Genomic DNA, 18621 nt, shown 5'->3' with positions numbered 1-18621 from the left:
AGCAGCACAAGAAAGGAAGCATGTGTTTTTCCCGTCATCAGATTTGCCACGATCAATGAACAGAGACGGAGAGAAAGAGGAGACGTGAGATTCTCTACATCAGAGGGATCGGTTCAGATTCAGACGACATGGGGACGATCAAGAAATCCAGGCTGGTTTCCACACACACACCATCCGGTTACCAGCTGGGAGTCTGCGTGACGAAGAGGAGTGAAGGAAGTTACATAGGGGAGGATGTTTGACCACAGAACCTTCCCGCGGCTGTGCAAACGCGTCTCACACATGTCCAGACGCATTAGCTGGGATTTGACCACATTGTTCCCGGCATCCCTGGAGATGAAGAGGATTGCTGAGGTTTGGCCCAGCGACAGGAACAAGAGCGAGAGTCGTGCAGCCGGAAGAGAAGGACGAGTGTAAATCTCAATACAATTTAACAGGCGAAAGAGAGAGAGCGCGAGAGAGAGAGAGAGAGAGAGAGAGAGAGAGACAGAGAGACAGAGAGACAGAGAGCATTTCAGGAGGACAAATATTGTGTCGCGTCTCTGTAAATACAGGCCATAAAGAACTGACGCAGCCGATGGTCCTTGGAGGGCTTTCAGACAAACCGGCTCGGATTACTGGAGCAGCAAGGACGGTCCTGTTTGTCACACGAGCAAACCTGTGGATCATGGCTGCGTCTGCAAGCTGCTGGCTCCAGATATTAAAGTGATATTTCACTTTCATGCAGCGGTCATACTTCCTGTAGCATTTCCCTGGTGAAGTTCCCATCATCCCTCGGGATCGATTGCTTATTTCGCTCATTGATGATGATTAAGTAGCTGTTTCTTTAAACTAAAATCTCATTTTCAGCTTTAATAACAAAGGTAAACAGGTTGTTAATCCATCCTGCTCCAGTTCATTTGTTAACCTTTCATGATTCCAGCTGTCGTTGTCGTTTCTTTGCAGTGCCGCTCGGCGTTACACACCCAGACAGAATCTGAGACCAGGCTCATAAATGTGATTCATGGAGATCCTATGAAGTGTTTCATCTTGAGCCATGACAGGTAGAGAGAGTGAGTAAGAAGAAGAGGCAGCGCTGGAGATCTGAGTCGTGAAAACCCAATAACGCTGACGAATTAAGCTCCTCAAGCGGGCGTGAACTTGTTATTCTTAAAAAAAAACCTGCATGGCGGAGGAGCGGCCGGTCGGCGAGCTCTTGGCACTCGCTGGCACGCACGACGTTTGATGAAGGAACCTCATTGACAAGCGATTGGAGCGAGGACAAATTGGAGGCTGCGGTTTGCATTAATAACCCAAAGTCACGACGAAGATGTGTGGGACGGGACGCGTGAGGGGAGACACCAGGCAACCGGAGACTAATTAGCTATGACATTCAAAGCCCGCTATCCATTTGTATCCGACACACACACACATACACACACAAGCCGGGATTGACCTAGAGCAAGGGCAAGGCACTGAGGTAAAATGAAATAATAAAAAGGCCACTGAAGGGAAAGAGAGGAGAGTCAAATAAATTGTGAGATAACTTCAAGCTTCTGCTCGGCTGTTTATGGAGCCTGAAAACTCCAGATTACAGCCGATGGTGGAAGAAGAAGAAATAAAACTACTGTAAAGTAAAGTCCCAAGTAAAAGCCTTGCATGTATAACAGTAACAGTAAAGCTATTCAGTACTGAGTCCTGCTGACAGAAGAAATATCCAAGAAACAAGAAAGTACAAGTAAGGACCGTTACACATGTCCAAGTCCAGATCACAGAGACATCAATGTACTTGTACCTGTACCAAGTGTACTTCATGTATATGTTGGTATGAATACTGAGGATGTGGAGAAGCAGAAGTGGTAATTAGGTTTGCAGTAAAGGATTAGTTGTGGTTCCTCAGTAGCAGGCGACGTCGGCCACTGCCTGGTTTTGCCTCTGTGTTTTCCTCCAACATCAAATTACAGAGCGACGGAAACAGATGAGGACACCTGGTACCTGCGAGTACAAACAACATGTTCCTGCGTTGCCACAGCGCAGGAAGCAGCAGTGGAAGTACGGGGTGGAGGCAGAAGGGACAGATGGCTTTAGGCGAGGAGGTTTGGAGGGGCGGAGGGGTGGAGGATGTCATCAGTTCATCTGAACCGCAGCCTGAATCCCAAATGACTCTCCTGTAAAAAATTTCAAAGAGTCGGGAGCAGATTGAACATGGAGCCGGAGCGAAAATCCAGAGAGCAGAGATTAATTGGGAGCGCAGGAGTGAGTGCAGATCCATCGCATTATCAAAGGCACTTCAGCGACGACAAACTCCTGCACCCGGGCACATCGAGTCAGATCTGCTGCAAGACTGCACTCTGGACTGGGAGAGAAGGTGAAGCTGACCAGATCGATCTTGTAAATGAGTAAATGCCAGCGTAACTGACAAACATGCAGAATAAGGCCCGGCTGGATTCTGTCGTCCTTGAGGGCGCCGTGATTGAGATGGTGAATCGATAGACGCCCCGTTAAGCAACAGGCTGAGGGACGGACGGGACCTGAGGCCATGGATCTGCACAGTGGAGGAGGTCGGCCACGGGGGAACCGCCTGGAAAGTCAAAAGTAGTCTTTATCTACTGCCAGCCAGAGACGGAAACCTCTCTGCCCTGTCAAGCATGTAGGTCCTAAACCAGAGACCAAAGTCAGACCGTAATGCACTAACACACACACACACACGCACAAGTACAATAGGCTCACACAGACAAAAAAGCACACAAGTAGACAGCGTGAGGGAGGATTGACACATCTGTGATGCTGATGGATAAACTGGGTCACTGCAGCAGCAAAACAGTGATCAGACAAAGGAAAGTAAAGTGTGTGAATGAATGAGGTGGGCAATGTGTGTGTGTGTGTGAATGTGTGCTTGCGTGTGTGCCAAAAGCAGAGAAACACACTTAATATGTGGAATACAAGTCCTGTTAGCAGCATCGATGATTAAGCCACAGAATGCTATCCAAACTTCTCATATAAATAAAGTGACTAATCAACCAGGTGGGCTAACAAAATCAAATGTATTGATCACGACAGATAAAGAAGAGTTCGCACAGCTGAACTTAACCTTCAGACTAGAACACGTCCTACAGTCCTAAAGCATCTCTCAGCCCAAACCCTAAAAGGAGCCGGGTGAGCAGTGTGAATCAATGAGCGGACATGGTTGCGTGTTTGCCTTCATGTCCTCTGCAAACCTCGTGCTGCGCTTTATGGATCACCCTTGGTGCTTCTCACATTTGGACACTGGAAGTTCAGCAAACCTGCGCTCCTTCATCACTCAGCGGGGTTTAAGCTGCTGTCAAGCTCCCCCGCCCTGCTTTCCAACAACATTCCAACGCTAATGAGGAACGCCGAGCGACTCCACGAGCGCCACTGTCTCACCGCATCAATCCAAACTTTGTCCCTTTAATCCTCGGTGGACAGGCCCCCGGCTCGCCTCGCCTCGCATGCAGACGGACAGAGGCGGGGACGTCTCGTGGCTGCACACGCACACAAAATACATCAGCACTGTCTTCTTCATCTGTGTGTGTTTAAGTTAGTTTTATGTCCTCACGTTCCCCTTTGCTCCGATTGTTTTATCTGTTCTTATCTGTGAGTTTTCTTCGGCCTCATAAGTTTTGTACCACAGGGAATCACCTGCTTCTGATGGTCATCTTCCTAATGCGTGAGGAAAAACCTTCTGGATCTGAATTAGCAGTCTCCAGTTTACCTCCGCGTGCCTCTTGAATATTACCCTATTAACTCTGTTCACCTTGCACGCTTCCTGGAGGTAAAAGCAGGGAGGAGCAGTGAGGATCAGGGCGAGACGTGGAGCTGAATCTTAACACAGGCAGCTTCCCTTACGCGTCCTGTAAAGACCCGATCCTCCCACGCGTGTCAAGCACAGCAGGGGTCTGACAGGAGATTTTATGGGTAATTAAAACAAATGTCACGGCCCTTGTTAACAGTAATTATTAATGGAATTGAAACATCAAATGTGTCCTCCAATACAATGGGACTTAAGAAAACCCTGGAAAACACTCATCCAGCCACAGCTTCGTCCTGAAAACAGTGACATTTTGGAGATTTAGCAGCATCACTTTGGACAGTGTGTGTGCGTGCGTGTGTGTGCGCAGGCCTGCCCATCTGCCATGCAGCGCACATCGCGGCATCGGCTCCCTTACGCGAGTGATGGATGAGGAAGGAGGCTTCAGACAGCTCTGGGCAATGAAAGAGAGTCTTATCACCCAGATCAAATTCACACCCTGCTGCCACTGCCTCTCGCCACCCCTGACCCCTCCCTCCCCGTCCCTCGTCCCTCAGCACAGCCCATTATGCGCCACTCTCCCTTTCTTGCGCCTCCACACTTTGCGGGTCGCGTCATCTCAAACGAGTGTCTTAAAGCAACCTGCGGGGAAAAGAACAGTGAGGCCCTTTCTCTGCCCCGGAGCACAAAATCCCCGTCAAGTCTGCAGGGTTGTTTTGTTTTATTGAAGTGGTGATACGTTAGAATGACTCAATAACTCTGCAACTCTGACTTTCACATCTCACATTCTGCTGCATCCAAAATGGCAGCAGAGTCAGAGTAGCTTAAATCCTAAAGCCTGAATCCCCCTCTCTGCCCATCCTCAACAACCTTTACTGACCTCCTCAACAGAGGTCAGTAAAGGTCAAACAGCTTGTCTGAAGGTCAATAATGGAGCAGATTTTTGCCTTAAGGACACAAATAAGCCCAAGTTTTGCATGATTCAAACATTTATGTGTTCACTGCTGCACATCTTCAAGTTCATCTGTATTCTAGAGTGTGGAAAGAATTTAGAACAGTACAGTAAAGCATCCATAACACTGGACCGTTTTGTGCTGTTTGATATTTTGTGAGGTCAAAAAGGTTAGGATTACTAATTCATGTGTGTAATGAAACATTTACACATCAGTGTTTAGTGTTTTGCGTGCGATGAAATACCTGTAGTTGCAAGGTGAGCCTGAAGGAAACCAGAACCACCACAGTTCCTCCTGCAGGGTGACGCTCAGGAGCAGATGGGCCAGACGCATTACAGGCTCAGAACACTTAACCTGCCAATGAGAAAAGACCAAATGATTAGTAAAAATGAATTCTGTCCTCCAGCAGCTCATGAAAAGGTCAAGAACATAGAGTCAGCAGTATGAGGGAAGCCTTTGGAAAGAGGGAACGCGACTGTAAAGTGGGTTTTACCCCGAGAGTACAGATTTATTTCAGGCTGTTTGCGTTCTTGTCTGGAGGACGAGCCGGAGGACGATCCTCTGACAACGTGAGAACATACCAGCGGCGGCTCTGATAACAGACGCTCCGCCTCAGATTGTTTGCTTATCGTGATCCTCCAACCTCAGAGGCTCCTTGTGATTTGTGGGCGCACAGGCAGGCAGGCAGACAGACAGAAGGCGAAGAAGAAGAAGAGGCCCCGGCTGACGAGCTGACGGTGACACGCAGCTGCACAAACAGCAACACATGAAAGCTGCCGGGGGAGCATTGTGTTATCAGAGACCCTGGCTCACAGATTCCCACCTAAAAAAGCAAAGAAAAACAGGTTTTTACGGCTTTGTCGTGGATGTGCAAGGCGTGAAGAACATGCAGCGTAAATTCACAACTTAAGCCTGGATAAATTCGTCATAATACCTCAAAAAATATGCAGCAGAAAACATCCAGGTGGAAATGTGATCATGCAAACACCATAATTACAGGAAACACAGTTATAATTAGCAGCTGCTGGATGATCTGGGTTAGTGTCAACAACAACAACAACAACAACAACAACATAATGTGACTTAATGAAGAAGGAAACAAGAACTTTTGAGTGGGTGAGGAAGTAAACAAGCGCTGTGATGTAAACAATGTCAACAAATCTGACAAATTTGTATTAAACTACAGTTTTACGAGACAAAACAAGGTCATTCTAACTCTGGAGGGCCTCAGGTTGGGAGAAGCCTCAGGGCCCCCAGCCAGCCTGAAGGCTTAGGAGCAGGTCGAGGGCGGCAAATCATGAAAGTATCTGCAGATGTGAGCGACGAGACAGCAGTCACACCCATCAGCCAACTTGTTGCCGCGTCGCCTCAGAGACGGAGGATCGAGTTTTCATATTCTGCAGAAAACCGTTTAGTCTTACAGTCTTACACAGACATAAACCACAGGAAGGATACATTTACATTTACATTTATCTGAGGATATACAACTACTGGCAAGGCTCTTGAGGTTGATTGATAAATTCTGAGTCTCCCCCAAAAAATCCCATGCAGACCACAATGTCAAACCAAAATTCTTAAGTACAAATTTCCAGGTAAGTGGCGTCTGAAGAATCTCCACATGAAATCCAGTTAGTATCAAAACTCTACTGTGGATAAACTGAGGACAGTCCAACCTTGAGTGGACAGCAGGAAGTGATTAACACCTGCTGGTTGATCAGGTCAAAGTCAGACCCACACCTCGTGGGATGTAAACAATATCTCTCTGTTTGTAATGTGGGATGAATCACTTGTGGACGCTGCCAGATTGCCAGAGACATACTTCACTGCAGCTTCAGTCCTCTGAGAGAATGAAGAGGGGAGAGTGAAAATGTCAAGGCAGGAGGTGAGAGAAGGTATTTGCAAAGGTCAAACGTGAAGGAATACACTAAGCTTTGGGTGTTTCGGATCTTTTTTAGAGCAAAACTCCTTCCAGAACGCATCCATGTCATTTCCACCAGCGCACTGGAGCTTTCAGTACACTGATGGTATCTCAGGAAGTCAGAATGGGGATCATTTTGGACATATAAGAAGCAAAACTATGCCAGCAGAACGCAGAATTTGAGCCGGACATTACTTCACACAAGAAGCGAGCCAGTTCAACATTCACATCAACGTAGATGTGATAACCTTCAAAAGTCGACGCACTTGAATATTCCCAGGTCGCCCCTGTGACATCGTGCTCGTCTTCAGGAGTTTGAAGAAACCTTCTTGTTAAGGACAGAGGAGCGGCTCAGTCGGAGCTTCTCCCCGAGACTTCTGCTAAGCTTCCATTCGCGTTAATGAACCTATGCGGTGGCAAAAGGTACGAGGGTGAAGACAAGAGATCATTAAAAAAAAAACAGAAGCATCTGTGTGGAATTACAAGGAATCCATCTGTCGTCACCCAGGATGAGGCGGCGCTCCGGCTGCTAATGAGGCCTAAGAACACGAACTCTGAGAAGATCAAAGAGGTTAGGTGAATGAGTCCTCGGTTGCGGCGGTTCTCAGGATTGTTTTGGTGCTGGATTCTCCTGCAGTTCCAGGTTGGCTCAGCGTAGATTTTACTTCCTGCAATCAGCACAGATTTCAAACCGTAAATATTATTAAATGCCTTTGATATTTACGGCTCGGTTCAGGGGGGAACACTGAGGACGCAGACGAAGCGGCGTGACGCGGGACAGAGCGCCATGCCAACTGGCAACCGAGCCGACGGGGAGGTCATTTGTAAATTTACGACCTTCTTTTGTGAGTTTTGTGAGGCTGGACTCTGGTTAGTGTGTGTGTGTGTGTGTGTGTGTGTGTGTGTGTGTGTGTGTGTGTGTGTGTGTGTGTGTGTGTGTGTTGTAGTGCTGCTTTAACTGTGTTTGCTCTACACACACCTGGGGAACAAAAACACTGTGATCCTCATCATCAATCTGTACTTTCATCAAGCGAACTCAAAGCTCACCTCTCACCTCAGTTTGTTGTAGTCCGTCCCAACTGTGTTCTGCCTGTAATCGTCTCCATTGTACTAAAATATTGTACTTTGTCCTTGAATTTCTTTGAAGTAAATTAAATGGACTATTATTACTTTACGTCAGATGTTGTTGTTGTTCATGTGAACCAAGCTTCCATTTGTTAAGATTCAACCTGGCTCTCTCTCTTCTGTAGAGTAAGCAGCTGTATCGTTGCTTTAATGTCTCATCTTTACTGCGGTTAATAAGGCGTTGCAGTGAACACAAACGCCTCAGCCGTGACGGTTGCACAGCGTGAGACAGAAGACGCGTGCTAACTACTAATGTCGGTGCCTCGTGTCCGCTGTGGCTGAGCAGCGGCGTCTCCTTGCCGCTGACACTTCATAAGGCCGGTCGATGGGAGGCATAATCGCCACGCCGACGGGTTCTCACCCTAAGGGACCTGCGGGTCTCAGAGGAACACCTGAGCCAGCCAGAGTAAATAAATTCAGTCATAAAGCTGTACGCCAGAACGGTTTGGACTGCAGATGGTACAGCCTGTGTGTGTGTGTGTGTATGTGTGTGTTACCTTCGCCTTTCCAAGGACGAACTTCTCTGATACACACACGCACACAATCGTAATGTCTCTAAGGAAGTCAAGAAAGGACGGAACTTCAATCAAATCACTACTGCCCGCAAAATGGTAACAACTGGACACAGACGAGGAAGATGTTATCTCCTGTGTCATGATGAGAGGCAGTTGGTTGAACGGATTTGTTCCTCCTTGAAGCCACAATCCTTAGTTTGTGTTTTTCTCCCTCGTGAATGACCTCTAGTGGTAGCAGGGGGTAAGAACAGCAGGCTTAGGAACAACAACTCTCGTAATTGCGCGTGAAATGCAACTGGGGCAGTGCGGCGACGTCACTAGTTGACGTAAACTGGACAAACTGACAAACATACAACAAATATTCTTTTCCATAGCTACATACTGAACCAATTGAGTCCAAACATAAACAAATGTAATTTTTTTTAGCTTCTCAGTCAGGTAACGGAGCTACTCACTTGTATTTGTCTCTTACGTACCTTGAGGTCTTCTTCTGAGCGATGCAGGTTGTGTTGACTCTCTCGTCCTTGTACTTTCTGCCATTTGTTTTAGAACAGATACTGCCACCTACTGGTCTGGAGTCGCTGCCATTAACCTGCATTACTTTCCAAGGAATGTCAGGTCACCATGATTTACGGAAAATCCCATCTGGAGAAACTCAAATTACTCAAACATCAAAAACATCAAAGGAACACACGTATTACAACTTTAAACATCTGGGCATCCGTATAACTGCTGCTTCACTAAAGATTTAATGAGGTCATCACTTTTTGCAGGAATCGGGACAATCCTCAGGGGAATCTCGCCGCTCCGTTCTCTCTTCCAGCCTGCGTAAGCACACATTATTAAACACGGTGAATTAATTAAGCCAAGCCGTGTTTTTTATTTCCAATTATAACTCCGTCCCCCAAACACAGACACACCCCACATACATTTAAGGGCAGAGGCTGAATTCAATTACTGCAGCCGCCCTGATCAAATTGAACTTGAGAAGGGGAGGTTTAGTACGATCATAAAAACAGAAACCTCTTATGTCTATAAAACACTGCTGAGGTGCTTCAGAGACGATTGAGGTGAAGGGAGGTGGTGGAAGATTTCAAAAAAAAAAAAAGAAAAAAGAAGAAGAAGATGAGACGATAACCTGGAGAAAAGATATAAATACAGCAAAGCACAAGTGTGTGAAGCTGTGTGTTGAATACAAGGACGTGTCACAGCGAAAGCAAGAGCAAAGCCGTATAGAGTCATGCATTCAACTACCAAGAGCCAATCTGACATCGTCACGGCGATGAGAGAGAAACAGGTTTGCCTCTAAAAATCGAAACAATTGCATAATTGCTCTACAAAAGGTGAAACAGTATTGAACGTTGCAATTGAAAGACCTGCTGTCTGGTTGTAATTAGAAAAGTTTGATCTTTCATTCTTGGCAAATTGAGTCATCAAGGGGGAACAAGGGGGAGCGATTTAACGTCAAATTCTGTTTATTGGTTATGAGGAGCATGGTTTCTGAGCCGTAGAAAGATTTCTGTAAATTTGACGGAGCTGCACAGTCAGATGAACTGAACTGTGTGATGTTGTGAGGTTTACACTCTGTGACAGCGCCACAACTGCAAAACAAAAGGCAGCAAAAGCATCAAACAAAGCCAGGACGTTCCAGCAAATTCAAATCGAGTCTGAAGTTGTTTTTAGTCGTGATTAGATGGCCGTAGTGGCTGATCAGCTCGCGTTGAAGTTGCTCATCTGCCTCCTCTAGACTCCATGTGGGTGTTTTTTTGGGCTGGAGTGCGATCGTGCTGCCGTGTTCAGACTGATCCAAGCCAACAAAAAACATTTGAGTGTGAAAAGAGCACTTCTGTCCCACGCTGGGATGTGACCCAACATAACAGATGTCTCAAGTTCATGTTTTAAGCTTCTAAAGTTGTAGTTTTTTAGTCACATTGTGTCATAGAGGTGCAGAGTCGGAGTACTGTATGAATACCTGCATTTAGTGGAATATAGAGATGAATTTACAATATGTTGATGAGGAGGAGAAACCGTTCCCTGGTTGGTTGACGTCTGTGATGGTCCCGATAGTCCCAATGGTCCCGTTTGTCCACGTCATTTGTGCTGTGTCCTGCAGGTTTAGGTGAAACTGTCACCAGCAGGGCCTTGTGGTCCCCCTGGGTGACAGGAAGTTCTTCAGACATTTCAGTCACAGCATTTTCAGAAATCAAATTTTCTTCCGACGTGCTGTAAAGATCCAAATGTTATTTAGCGTCATTATGCTACTACATCCTGTTTTCTCATTTAGGAAGTGAAAACTCAAAGTTGCAGCGTATAATGCCAAGACAATAAAAATAAACTGAGCAGTCAATGAATGACGTGATTTCCCCGTGAGGTTCTGATGAACGTAAAGCTTTTATTTACCTTCTGAATCATAAAAGTCAAACAGAACATCAAGTAGTCCAGTAAACATCGATATAAACGCTTGAATCAAACGCCGGCCAACACACATCGTAAACCAGCGTCAGAATTGGAGGGGGAAAACGTGTAAATAAAGCCATTCTCGTGTTTACGATGGACTCTGGGGCGTCGGGCGATGAAGAGAGCGTCTTTGATTGTCAGTTGAATAAAAAGGGCAAGAAGCTAATGGAAACACAAGAGGAAGGGCGAGGAAACGCCCATAAAAGGCACATTTCATAACTCCATACCAGAGTCACACACACACACACACACACACACACACACACACACACACACACACACACACACACACACACACACACACACACACACACACACACACACACACACACACACACACACACACACACACACACACACACACACACACACACACACACACACTTCATTTCTCAGGAGAGTAAACTAATCAAACATATGAATGAAGTGGTGTGTTTGCTGCGTGGAGAGTGCCGTCACAATTCCCCGTCCATAGAACCCGGACTACCAAAGATCCTTGACCTTGTCTTTTGTGGCAATCAGCCCTGTGCAAATCTGCGATTGCCAGTTACAATTCCACCTAAAAAATACTCCAAAAACCATGAACCATACACCAAAACCATGAAGAAGAGGAATCTGCTCATTGGCATTTGCCTGCCCAAATGAAACACAAATGTAAACTGGAGCAATAACATAAACAGAAGGTCCTAAAGCTTTCATTACAGCCAAACACCATCATGATTACAAGATTTTGAGAGAGATGCGACTGTAATCTAAGGATGAATACTTGTGCTTTCCGATATTTGACTGAATAAAAACGAATGGATACAAGTCAAACTCCCTCAGACGATTGAGTAACTTGCCTGAGAGGCAACTTTCAAAACGAGGAAACCGATAGAGACAACTGTACTGCAAAGACTGATGCAGCAACCCTACAACGAGACGCGATTGTCCGGAGATATGAACATCAGAAACCAAATGAGTTGCAAACGAACAAAATTGACACTCAAATGGAGTGTGAGAGTAAAAATGGACTTAAATGCAGACACACAAAACATAAAACCTTTCTGTGTCAGTAACTGGGCTCCAGTCCATGAAAAAGAGAAGTGAAAAAGCTGAAAATGTCCCTATTATGGACTACCAAGCGGTGTGTGTGTGTGTGAGTGTGTGTGTGTGTGTGTGTGTGTGAGGCTCTGTGGTGTTACGTGCGGGTGCAGCTCCCACAGCACCCTTTGCTATTCCCTACAGTGCACAGCCAAAGTAGAGACGTTACAGATCGCTACCAGCCTGTCAGGTCTGGAGGTGTGTGTGCGTGTGTGCCTGTGTTCAAGAGAGAAAGAGAGCGATGCAGTGCGAGACAGAGTCGTGAACGGGTGTTGAGCACTAAAAGATGAGGGACATGCCCTGTGTGTGAACTACAGATGTGAACGCGCGGTGATAAACAGAGATGAAGCTCTTCCTGTCGGCCTATCTGTCAGCGGATCTGTCACGGCGAGGGCCTCGGCGCTCACGAGGGGGACGGAGAGATTGGAGGCAGCCGCCAATGAAGGATGGATCAACGTCAGCCGCCGCCGACTGATTATCCCCGATTCACCGCTGCCTTTGCCTCTTTCCCCTCAAGCTCCTTCATGGAGCCGAGGAGCAACGTAGGAGCAAGTCTACATCTCTCTGCCTGACAGGCTCTTCTTTCTCTTCTGGAATGGGATGGGAGTGGGACACCAGGGGCTAAACTTTGCTTTGATCATTTGTTGAGCTTTGGATAGAGCTGGAGGCCTCTTCTCCGTTTCCTTCCGCCGTGGGAGGAAAGGGGCGATTGATTTGTACCGTTTGTTGTGAGGTGGAGATTACACAGATCTACAGGGTTGTGTACCTGCAGAAACATGAAGGCCTGAGCGTTACGTCTCATGTGTTATTTCCACGTAGACGCATCATCTCAGTAACGGATAAAAACAACGTAATTTCCTCGTCATCTTGAGGGAACTAATATAGTTTTCTCAGGATATGGAGAAAACGATCTGCTGTTTTTGGAGTCTTCCCTTTGCCGAGGAGGAAAGATGAGGTCTCGTGTGCGGGGGAGACGGCTTGACAAAATCGAAACCCTGCAATCACGATGCTGATCCTCAACACGATTTGTGGGCCTGTGTGTGTGTGTGTGTGTGTGTACTGTCCCATTTTGTATGATTCTATGTGAAAGATTCTAGACTTTCATGTCATCCGACTCCACAATTAGATTAAAAAAAGATCAAGTTAAACTGACAGAAACTGCTACGAGGTCAGAAACTGCACAATAACGATGAAGTCTGACTTAGTTTTGGCTTCAATCTTTCCATGTCAGGGGACGGGATGGGAATTAGCAGAGGAATGTTCATTCATGAGCACTTTATGTTGAAAATTCCACAAAATTTTTAAAATAAAAAGAATTCCCCTTTGTTCTCCGTCATGCTTAGGCTCCAGTTTACACCAGGGCTACATCACACCACATTTGGTCCCTTTTGAAAAAAGTGATAAATTACTCTTATTTACAATTCATAAATGCAATAAAAGTCCCATGTAAAGGCACGCAGTCCAACCAGTGGAACGTTCAGTAAGGCCTCGTGTACGGGAACACACCGGCCAGACTTAGATCTTATCCTCATTTCTTGGTGTCGGTGAGGATGATGTTGGCTGTGACGAACAAGAGGCAGAAGGCGGCCCAAACCAAAACGAACCACACCCAGAAGGCGTGGCGGAAAGGAGACCGGTGCTTATTGACGAGATCCCTGCCAAACACGGGCTCCAGGTGGCGCCGGCCGTAATACACCAGGAAGGCTGGGATAACGTATTGGATGCCGGTGCCTGCATACGCCCCGGTAATCCCCACCAGGGACTCCAGGTTGTGGGTGCAGAAGGCCACCACGATAGGGGGCACCAGGGTAATGAGGGGGAACACAACGCGGTCCACCACCCAGGGGTACGTGCCCCCGTCCCTGTGGAAGAGGGTCTTCCAGTTGTTGCGCAGCGTGACCGCGATGATGGGGAAGTTGGTGCTGATGGTAAAGACGGGGAAGAGGCCCAGGAAGTAGCGCAGGACCGGAATGTCGAGCACGTCGCAGTTGTCCGTGAAGTTCAGGGTGTACATGTCGTGCAGCGATGAGCTTTTGAAGCAGAAGATGGCGGTCAAGGAGAGGAGGACGTAGAAGACCAGGATCAGAGAGTAGTCCGCCACCACCAGGGTGCCCACGCGCTTCTTGTCTGAGATGGGCGTCACCAGGGAGGGCAGGGAGTGCTGGCACATGAAGGAATACACACACACGCCGAACAAGTTGGGGACCCCAGAGATGGAGGCGACTGGCGGGTTGCCCTCAGGCGTGCCTTTCCCAATGCGGATCAGCGCCAGGATGATCATCATGGTGAACGCTGTGAAACAGAAAGGATGGATTTAAGAAGACAGTCTCATGAAAATCAAGACATGAATGCTTAAAGGCAGTTTAAGAGTAAACGGTTGGTGGTTTAGAACACAATGAAACCCTTTGATCAAATCCTTCATCCTTCATTTGGCCCAAATCTTAACTCAATGAGTAATACTTTTAAAGTTCACGCCTTCCTCCATCGCTAATCGCAAAGCATTTAATGTCGGCACGACGGGATCGTTCCGCTGGGATCCACTCGGGTGCTGAGCTGGTCACTTCACACATATTTGAACCCCCCGATTGTCTTCACTCAGCAAAGTTGTCCGCTTGCATTGAGACAGAGTGACATTCATCTGACTTGAAAGACAATTGAGTGCCCGTCTAGTTCATAAACTCCTCCATTTCCTGCCTTTCAAACTACTTTTACACACACCACATTGGGTTGGACACAATTCTCATTCATCGTGGAAGGAATCTGATTCCTGCTCCCATTTTTCTGCCAGGATATGCCAATCTTCTCTAGTAATCAAGCAGAGAGGAAAACAAACTCACCTGGCAGCGCTCAACAGATTTCATAAGACTCATTGATGTAAAATGGGTGCATCAGCTGCATTGGAAAGTGCAGGAAATAATAACCCTGTGGCTACATTGTCTACCTTCCAATTTGAAACCTGTCTGTTTGTTCCAGAAACCTGAGGGGAGAAGCCCTGCTACAGAGCATTTCACGGCCCAGTATAAGCCCATTGGAGCCAGGTGAAGCTGGTGAAGCAACTCCTCTCTCTGACTCCTGCTCTTCAGGACGCATCTCCAATTGATTGCTTGAGGTGCGACCCCGACGAGCAGCATGACGCCAGCGTGTCAAAACGAGACCTCTGACTGTGCCTCTCTAGGTTAACCGTCACGAGGCTCTGCGGGCCTTTGCACCTCCGCATTCCCAATCAGCCCGTGACACAACAACTTAGTCATAGCGCTGGTTTACTTTCATCATAGAGCTGCCCTTTAAACACAGGCTGACATTTAGGAGGGGTGGGAAGTGACACATATGCACACATCAACTAAATAATGTTACACCATACACTTCCACACACTCCATGATAACAGGTTTACTGCGTGGCTAAAGGGAGAAGAATTTGGCGGAGTCAGTGAGAAATGTTTAGAGGTCGAATGCAGGAGGTTTTGGTTTTCCGTCACTTTCTTTTGTTTGAGAAGCGTTTGAGTTCATCGGGGTGGCGATAAGTAGAGGGGTTCGGTACGTGATGTGTTATTCTAACTCTATTAATCAGGGACTGGGTGCAGTTGCAGTGGCACTTTAATGTATGTCAAGGGGAGAAATTCATTATAATTACCAGGGACAAACTGCAAAGAGGACAGAAGAAAGCATGAGTGAAAAAGCACAGGAGAGGCCAGCATACACAAGAAATATTCAAATAATGTTCTCTGTAGGGGATACTGTAAATAGTGCTACAACTGCTACTACTGATAGTAGTAGTCTGAAAAGATAAACAAGATAAAACACAGGCACAATCAAAACTTCATTTTAGGAAGCTGATCTTAACAAGGGGTACACTCAAATTTCAAATGGAACATCATTGTCCTCTACGCAGTTTATACTGTACATTACTATTGTAACGGTTGAAGAGAGAAGCCGTCTCAGTGTCTTTAGTGAGGGGTCGACAATGATTTGCTCTGTTTCCAGGCCATGTTGGTGATAGGCGGGTTTGCTTTAAACATTTGCCTTGTAGAACTGAACCAGCAGTTTGTGTGGCAGGTTGGACATGTTGTGTTGCAACAGGAAGTACATTTAATTTTACTTTTTGCAAAGGAGACCGTCTACCTCTCTAGGGAAGATTGTAGGAACTAAGATGGTCTCCACAAATTCCACTGTGCAGCACGTAATGTGGAAAGGTGTTCAGTCTACTGTCATCTCCTGTCTTGAGTGTTCAGCTTGTGTGTGACTGTACCAGAAAATCTTCCCTCTGGCTCAGCTCTGACATGGATGAGACTGATGATACGTTTCATCACCTGCGAACTTCAGGAGTTTTATAGAGGTGTGGCTGGAGGTGCGAGTACCACAGCAAGTGTATAAGCAGAGAACAAAAGGAGGCCACGGATAAAGCCTTGGGGATCTCCATGAGAGAAATGGACAACTGAAGGCGATGCATACAATAAGTAGTAAGCTGATGAATCCATTCAGATCAAGGGGTCAAGCAGCTGCCTGCCTCACTTTTCATACAGTTAATCTACTGCGGATGCCAACGTAAGCACACATACATTAGTGGACAAAGTCTCTAAACCTGTTGCTCACATGGTCGATATATAATGGATCTCTGGACCACGTCCAATCTAATCTGTGGCTCTGGGAAAAGCACTGCAAGTGGCAATCATTCCCTCTCTGCCCTCCTCAAATAGAAAGCGGGTCAAGTGGTTGGGCAGCAGACCAAGCTTCAAGGAGAAACAGCGTCACAACACCTCAACTGAATACAATGTGATCCAGGCTAAGGAAATGCTTGTGTCATGTCTACAGCGTGGGTTCTCAAAGTCCAGACCTCTAACCAATCTGGACCGGCCCACGAGGCCCAATTTGCAAAGCCTCATTCACTTTAGTATAAAACATTTTCTCTAGTTTGATTTGAGATTTTGTATTGTTGATGAAATTGAAATGTGCTTTGATGTATCCATTTCTGTGCCTACATTCCTGCGTAATCATGAGACGTGTGGTCAAATACTGGGTATACTTTTAATAAAGTTATAATTCAAGTGAAAAGATGTTGACTGCAACACAATTGGGAAGGACAACTTACCTTTATTGTCCTGGAAAGTCTATGGCTACAATTCATATTATGGAAGGTTTGCCACATGATAAATTCTCCCTTGGACTAGTGAAGTCATAAACACATTGTCCTGTTGGAGAGCTGCTATGACAGAGACATGGAGACTCACTCCACAATGTGTGAAAGAGCCATCACTTCCACCCATCTGTCTGCCAAGGTGGCTTACGCTCACTCCCTCTGTCTCCTTTCTCCTTCACTGTCTGCCTTGCCTTATTTCCCCACTTTCTCCTGCACAGCCACCTGGCCTGTCTGCTGAACACAGCCACGGTGAAAAAAGGTGAAAGGAAGATTTTCTCCCCCCTGACATCGACTCTTGCAGGTGGCGCAGGAAGGAGGAAAGGCATGGGGCTTTTAATTAAGAATGCCTCAGGGTAGCCGGGCACTACGAGCTCACAAGTTCAGCCAATATTAAGAAAGTCTGCTCTGGTTTGTGTTAATAATCTACCTACTTAAAGAAGGATTAATAACTGTAAATGATATTCAGATTGTGGGATGTACAATAATCCACATGCCTATATGCTAATTGAAAGCAGAGAGTAATTTGTCTTACTTAAAGACAAAGGAACTAAGCTCTTATTTTTCAAATAAATTGAAAGTCAATCAGATGGCAGAGAGGAGCTGAGCGCCAAGAACAAAGCCGCTAGAATGAAGCATTTCTTAATGCGCTCATTTGTCACCGACTCTGGGCTGCATCATGCTACATGAGGGGGGCAAATCAAGCCTTTACGGGACAACTTTATCACACTCATTGCACGGCGGGTGATGAATCTCAGGGCTCAAGCACTATGCAGCCATGAAATAAGAGCATAGTATCTTAGATCACCCTGACTGCTTTTAAAGGGACCATAGAACAGAACATAATAATTTATTTACATTGTTAAATTCAGTGCACCAGATTATTTTAAGAGACGTGAAACTGATATATAGTTAAAAACATTCATCAGAGGGGATTTTAAACTATTTCTTAGAATTTCAGAACCAATCATGCGTGTATTATGAAAGGGATAAACTTGTCTTCTCTCCTCATTGTCACAATTGCCAGAGCATTCCTTTGTGGTCTGTGATTGTGTATTGGGGCAGGAAAAAGGCCCTTAAACGGTCCCCTGTAAAAAAAGAGGCCATTGACTTCCTGGTGAAGTTTCATTATCGCATTTCTGTGTCACACGCTGGAATCCTGCAGCAATAACAGCTATTGTGCAGATACTCTAAAAACTGATTCAGATGCAATGAGCCAATTACCCCTGAAGATATGCGGGAGGATAAGGTGATGACATGGACTGTCGGATGCTCAGCCCTACGTGCCTGCGGGTGCTTTTCCCTGCACTTGACACAGGACAACAGCAGCTAAGTAAATTGAACAGGTGTCAAACAGTCACATTTCACATCCATGTAACTAGTGCCCATCTATCTTACAGCCTGTGATTTATATTACTTAAGACGGGGATGGCAATGACCTTGTGGGTAATGCTTCAACTTAACAACCCCCCAGAGGAGGCTCTCACTGCTGTGTTCTCACTGCTAGCAAACAAAGCTGTTGCTTTTAAGCCGAGGCTGGCCTGAGGATTCATGGGCCACCTATGGAAGAGGACTCTTCAGAGGCTTCCAAAGGAAGAGCTGAGTTTTTTTTCCTGACTCAATTAATGAGTAGAAAATGGTTCAAGGTAAGAGGTGATCAATCTTGTGTGCAACAAAGCACAAGAAGGCGT

At 46.3% G+C, this 18621-nt stretch overlaps 1 protein-coding gene across 2 annotated transcripts in view; it reads right to left on the bottom strand.

The window, feature by feature from the left end:
• Nucleotides 1–10631: 10631 nt before the first annotated feature.
• Nucleotides 10632–18621, bottom strand: part of slc38a12 (solute carrier family 38 member 12) — a 42707-nt gene continuing 34717 nt past the window's right edge. For both annotated transcript variants that reach the window (XM_076143038.1, XM_076143039.1), the window contains exon 10: nucleotides 10632–14091. In XM_076143038.1, coding sequence (XP_075999153.1) covers nucleotides 13328–14091 — 764 coding nt within the window. In that variant the 3' untranslated portion in view covers nucleotides 10632–13327. The remainder of the gene's footprint in view (nucleotides 14092–18621) is intronic.

Source organism: Genypterus blacodes, unplaced genomic scaffold (genome assembly GCF_046128005.1).
Source record: "Genypterus blacodes isolate CSIRO-AG114 ecotype Tasmania unplaced genomic scaffold, CSIRO-AGI_Gbla_v1 ptg000022l_1, whole genome shotgun sequence".
Lineage (NCBI taxonomy): Eukaryota > Metazoa > Chordata > Actinopteri > Ophidiiformes > Ophidiidae > Genypterus > Genypterus blacodes.
This window is presented reverse-complemented; position numbering and strand designations above follow the sequence as displayed.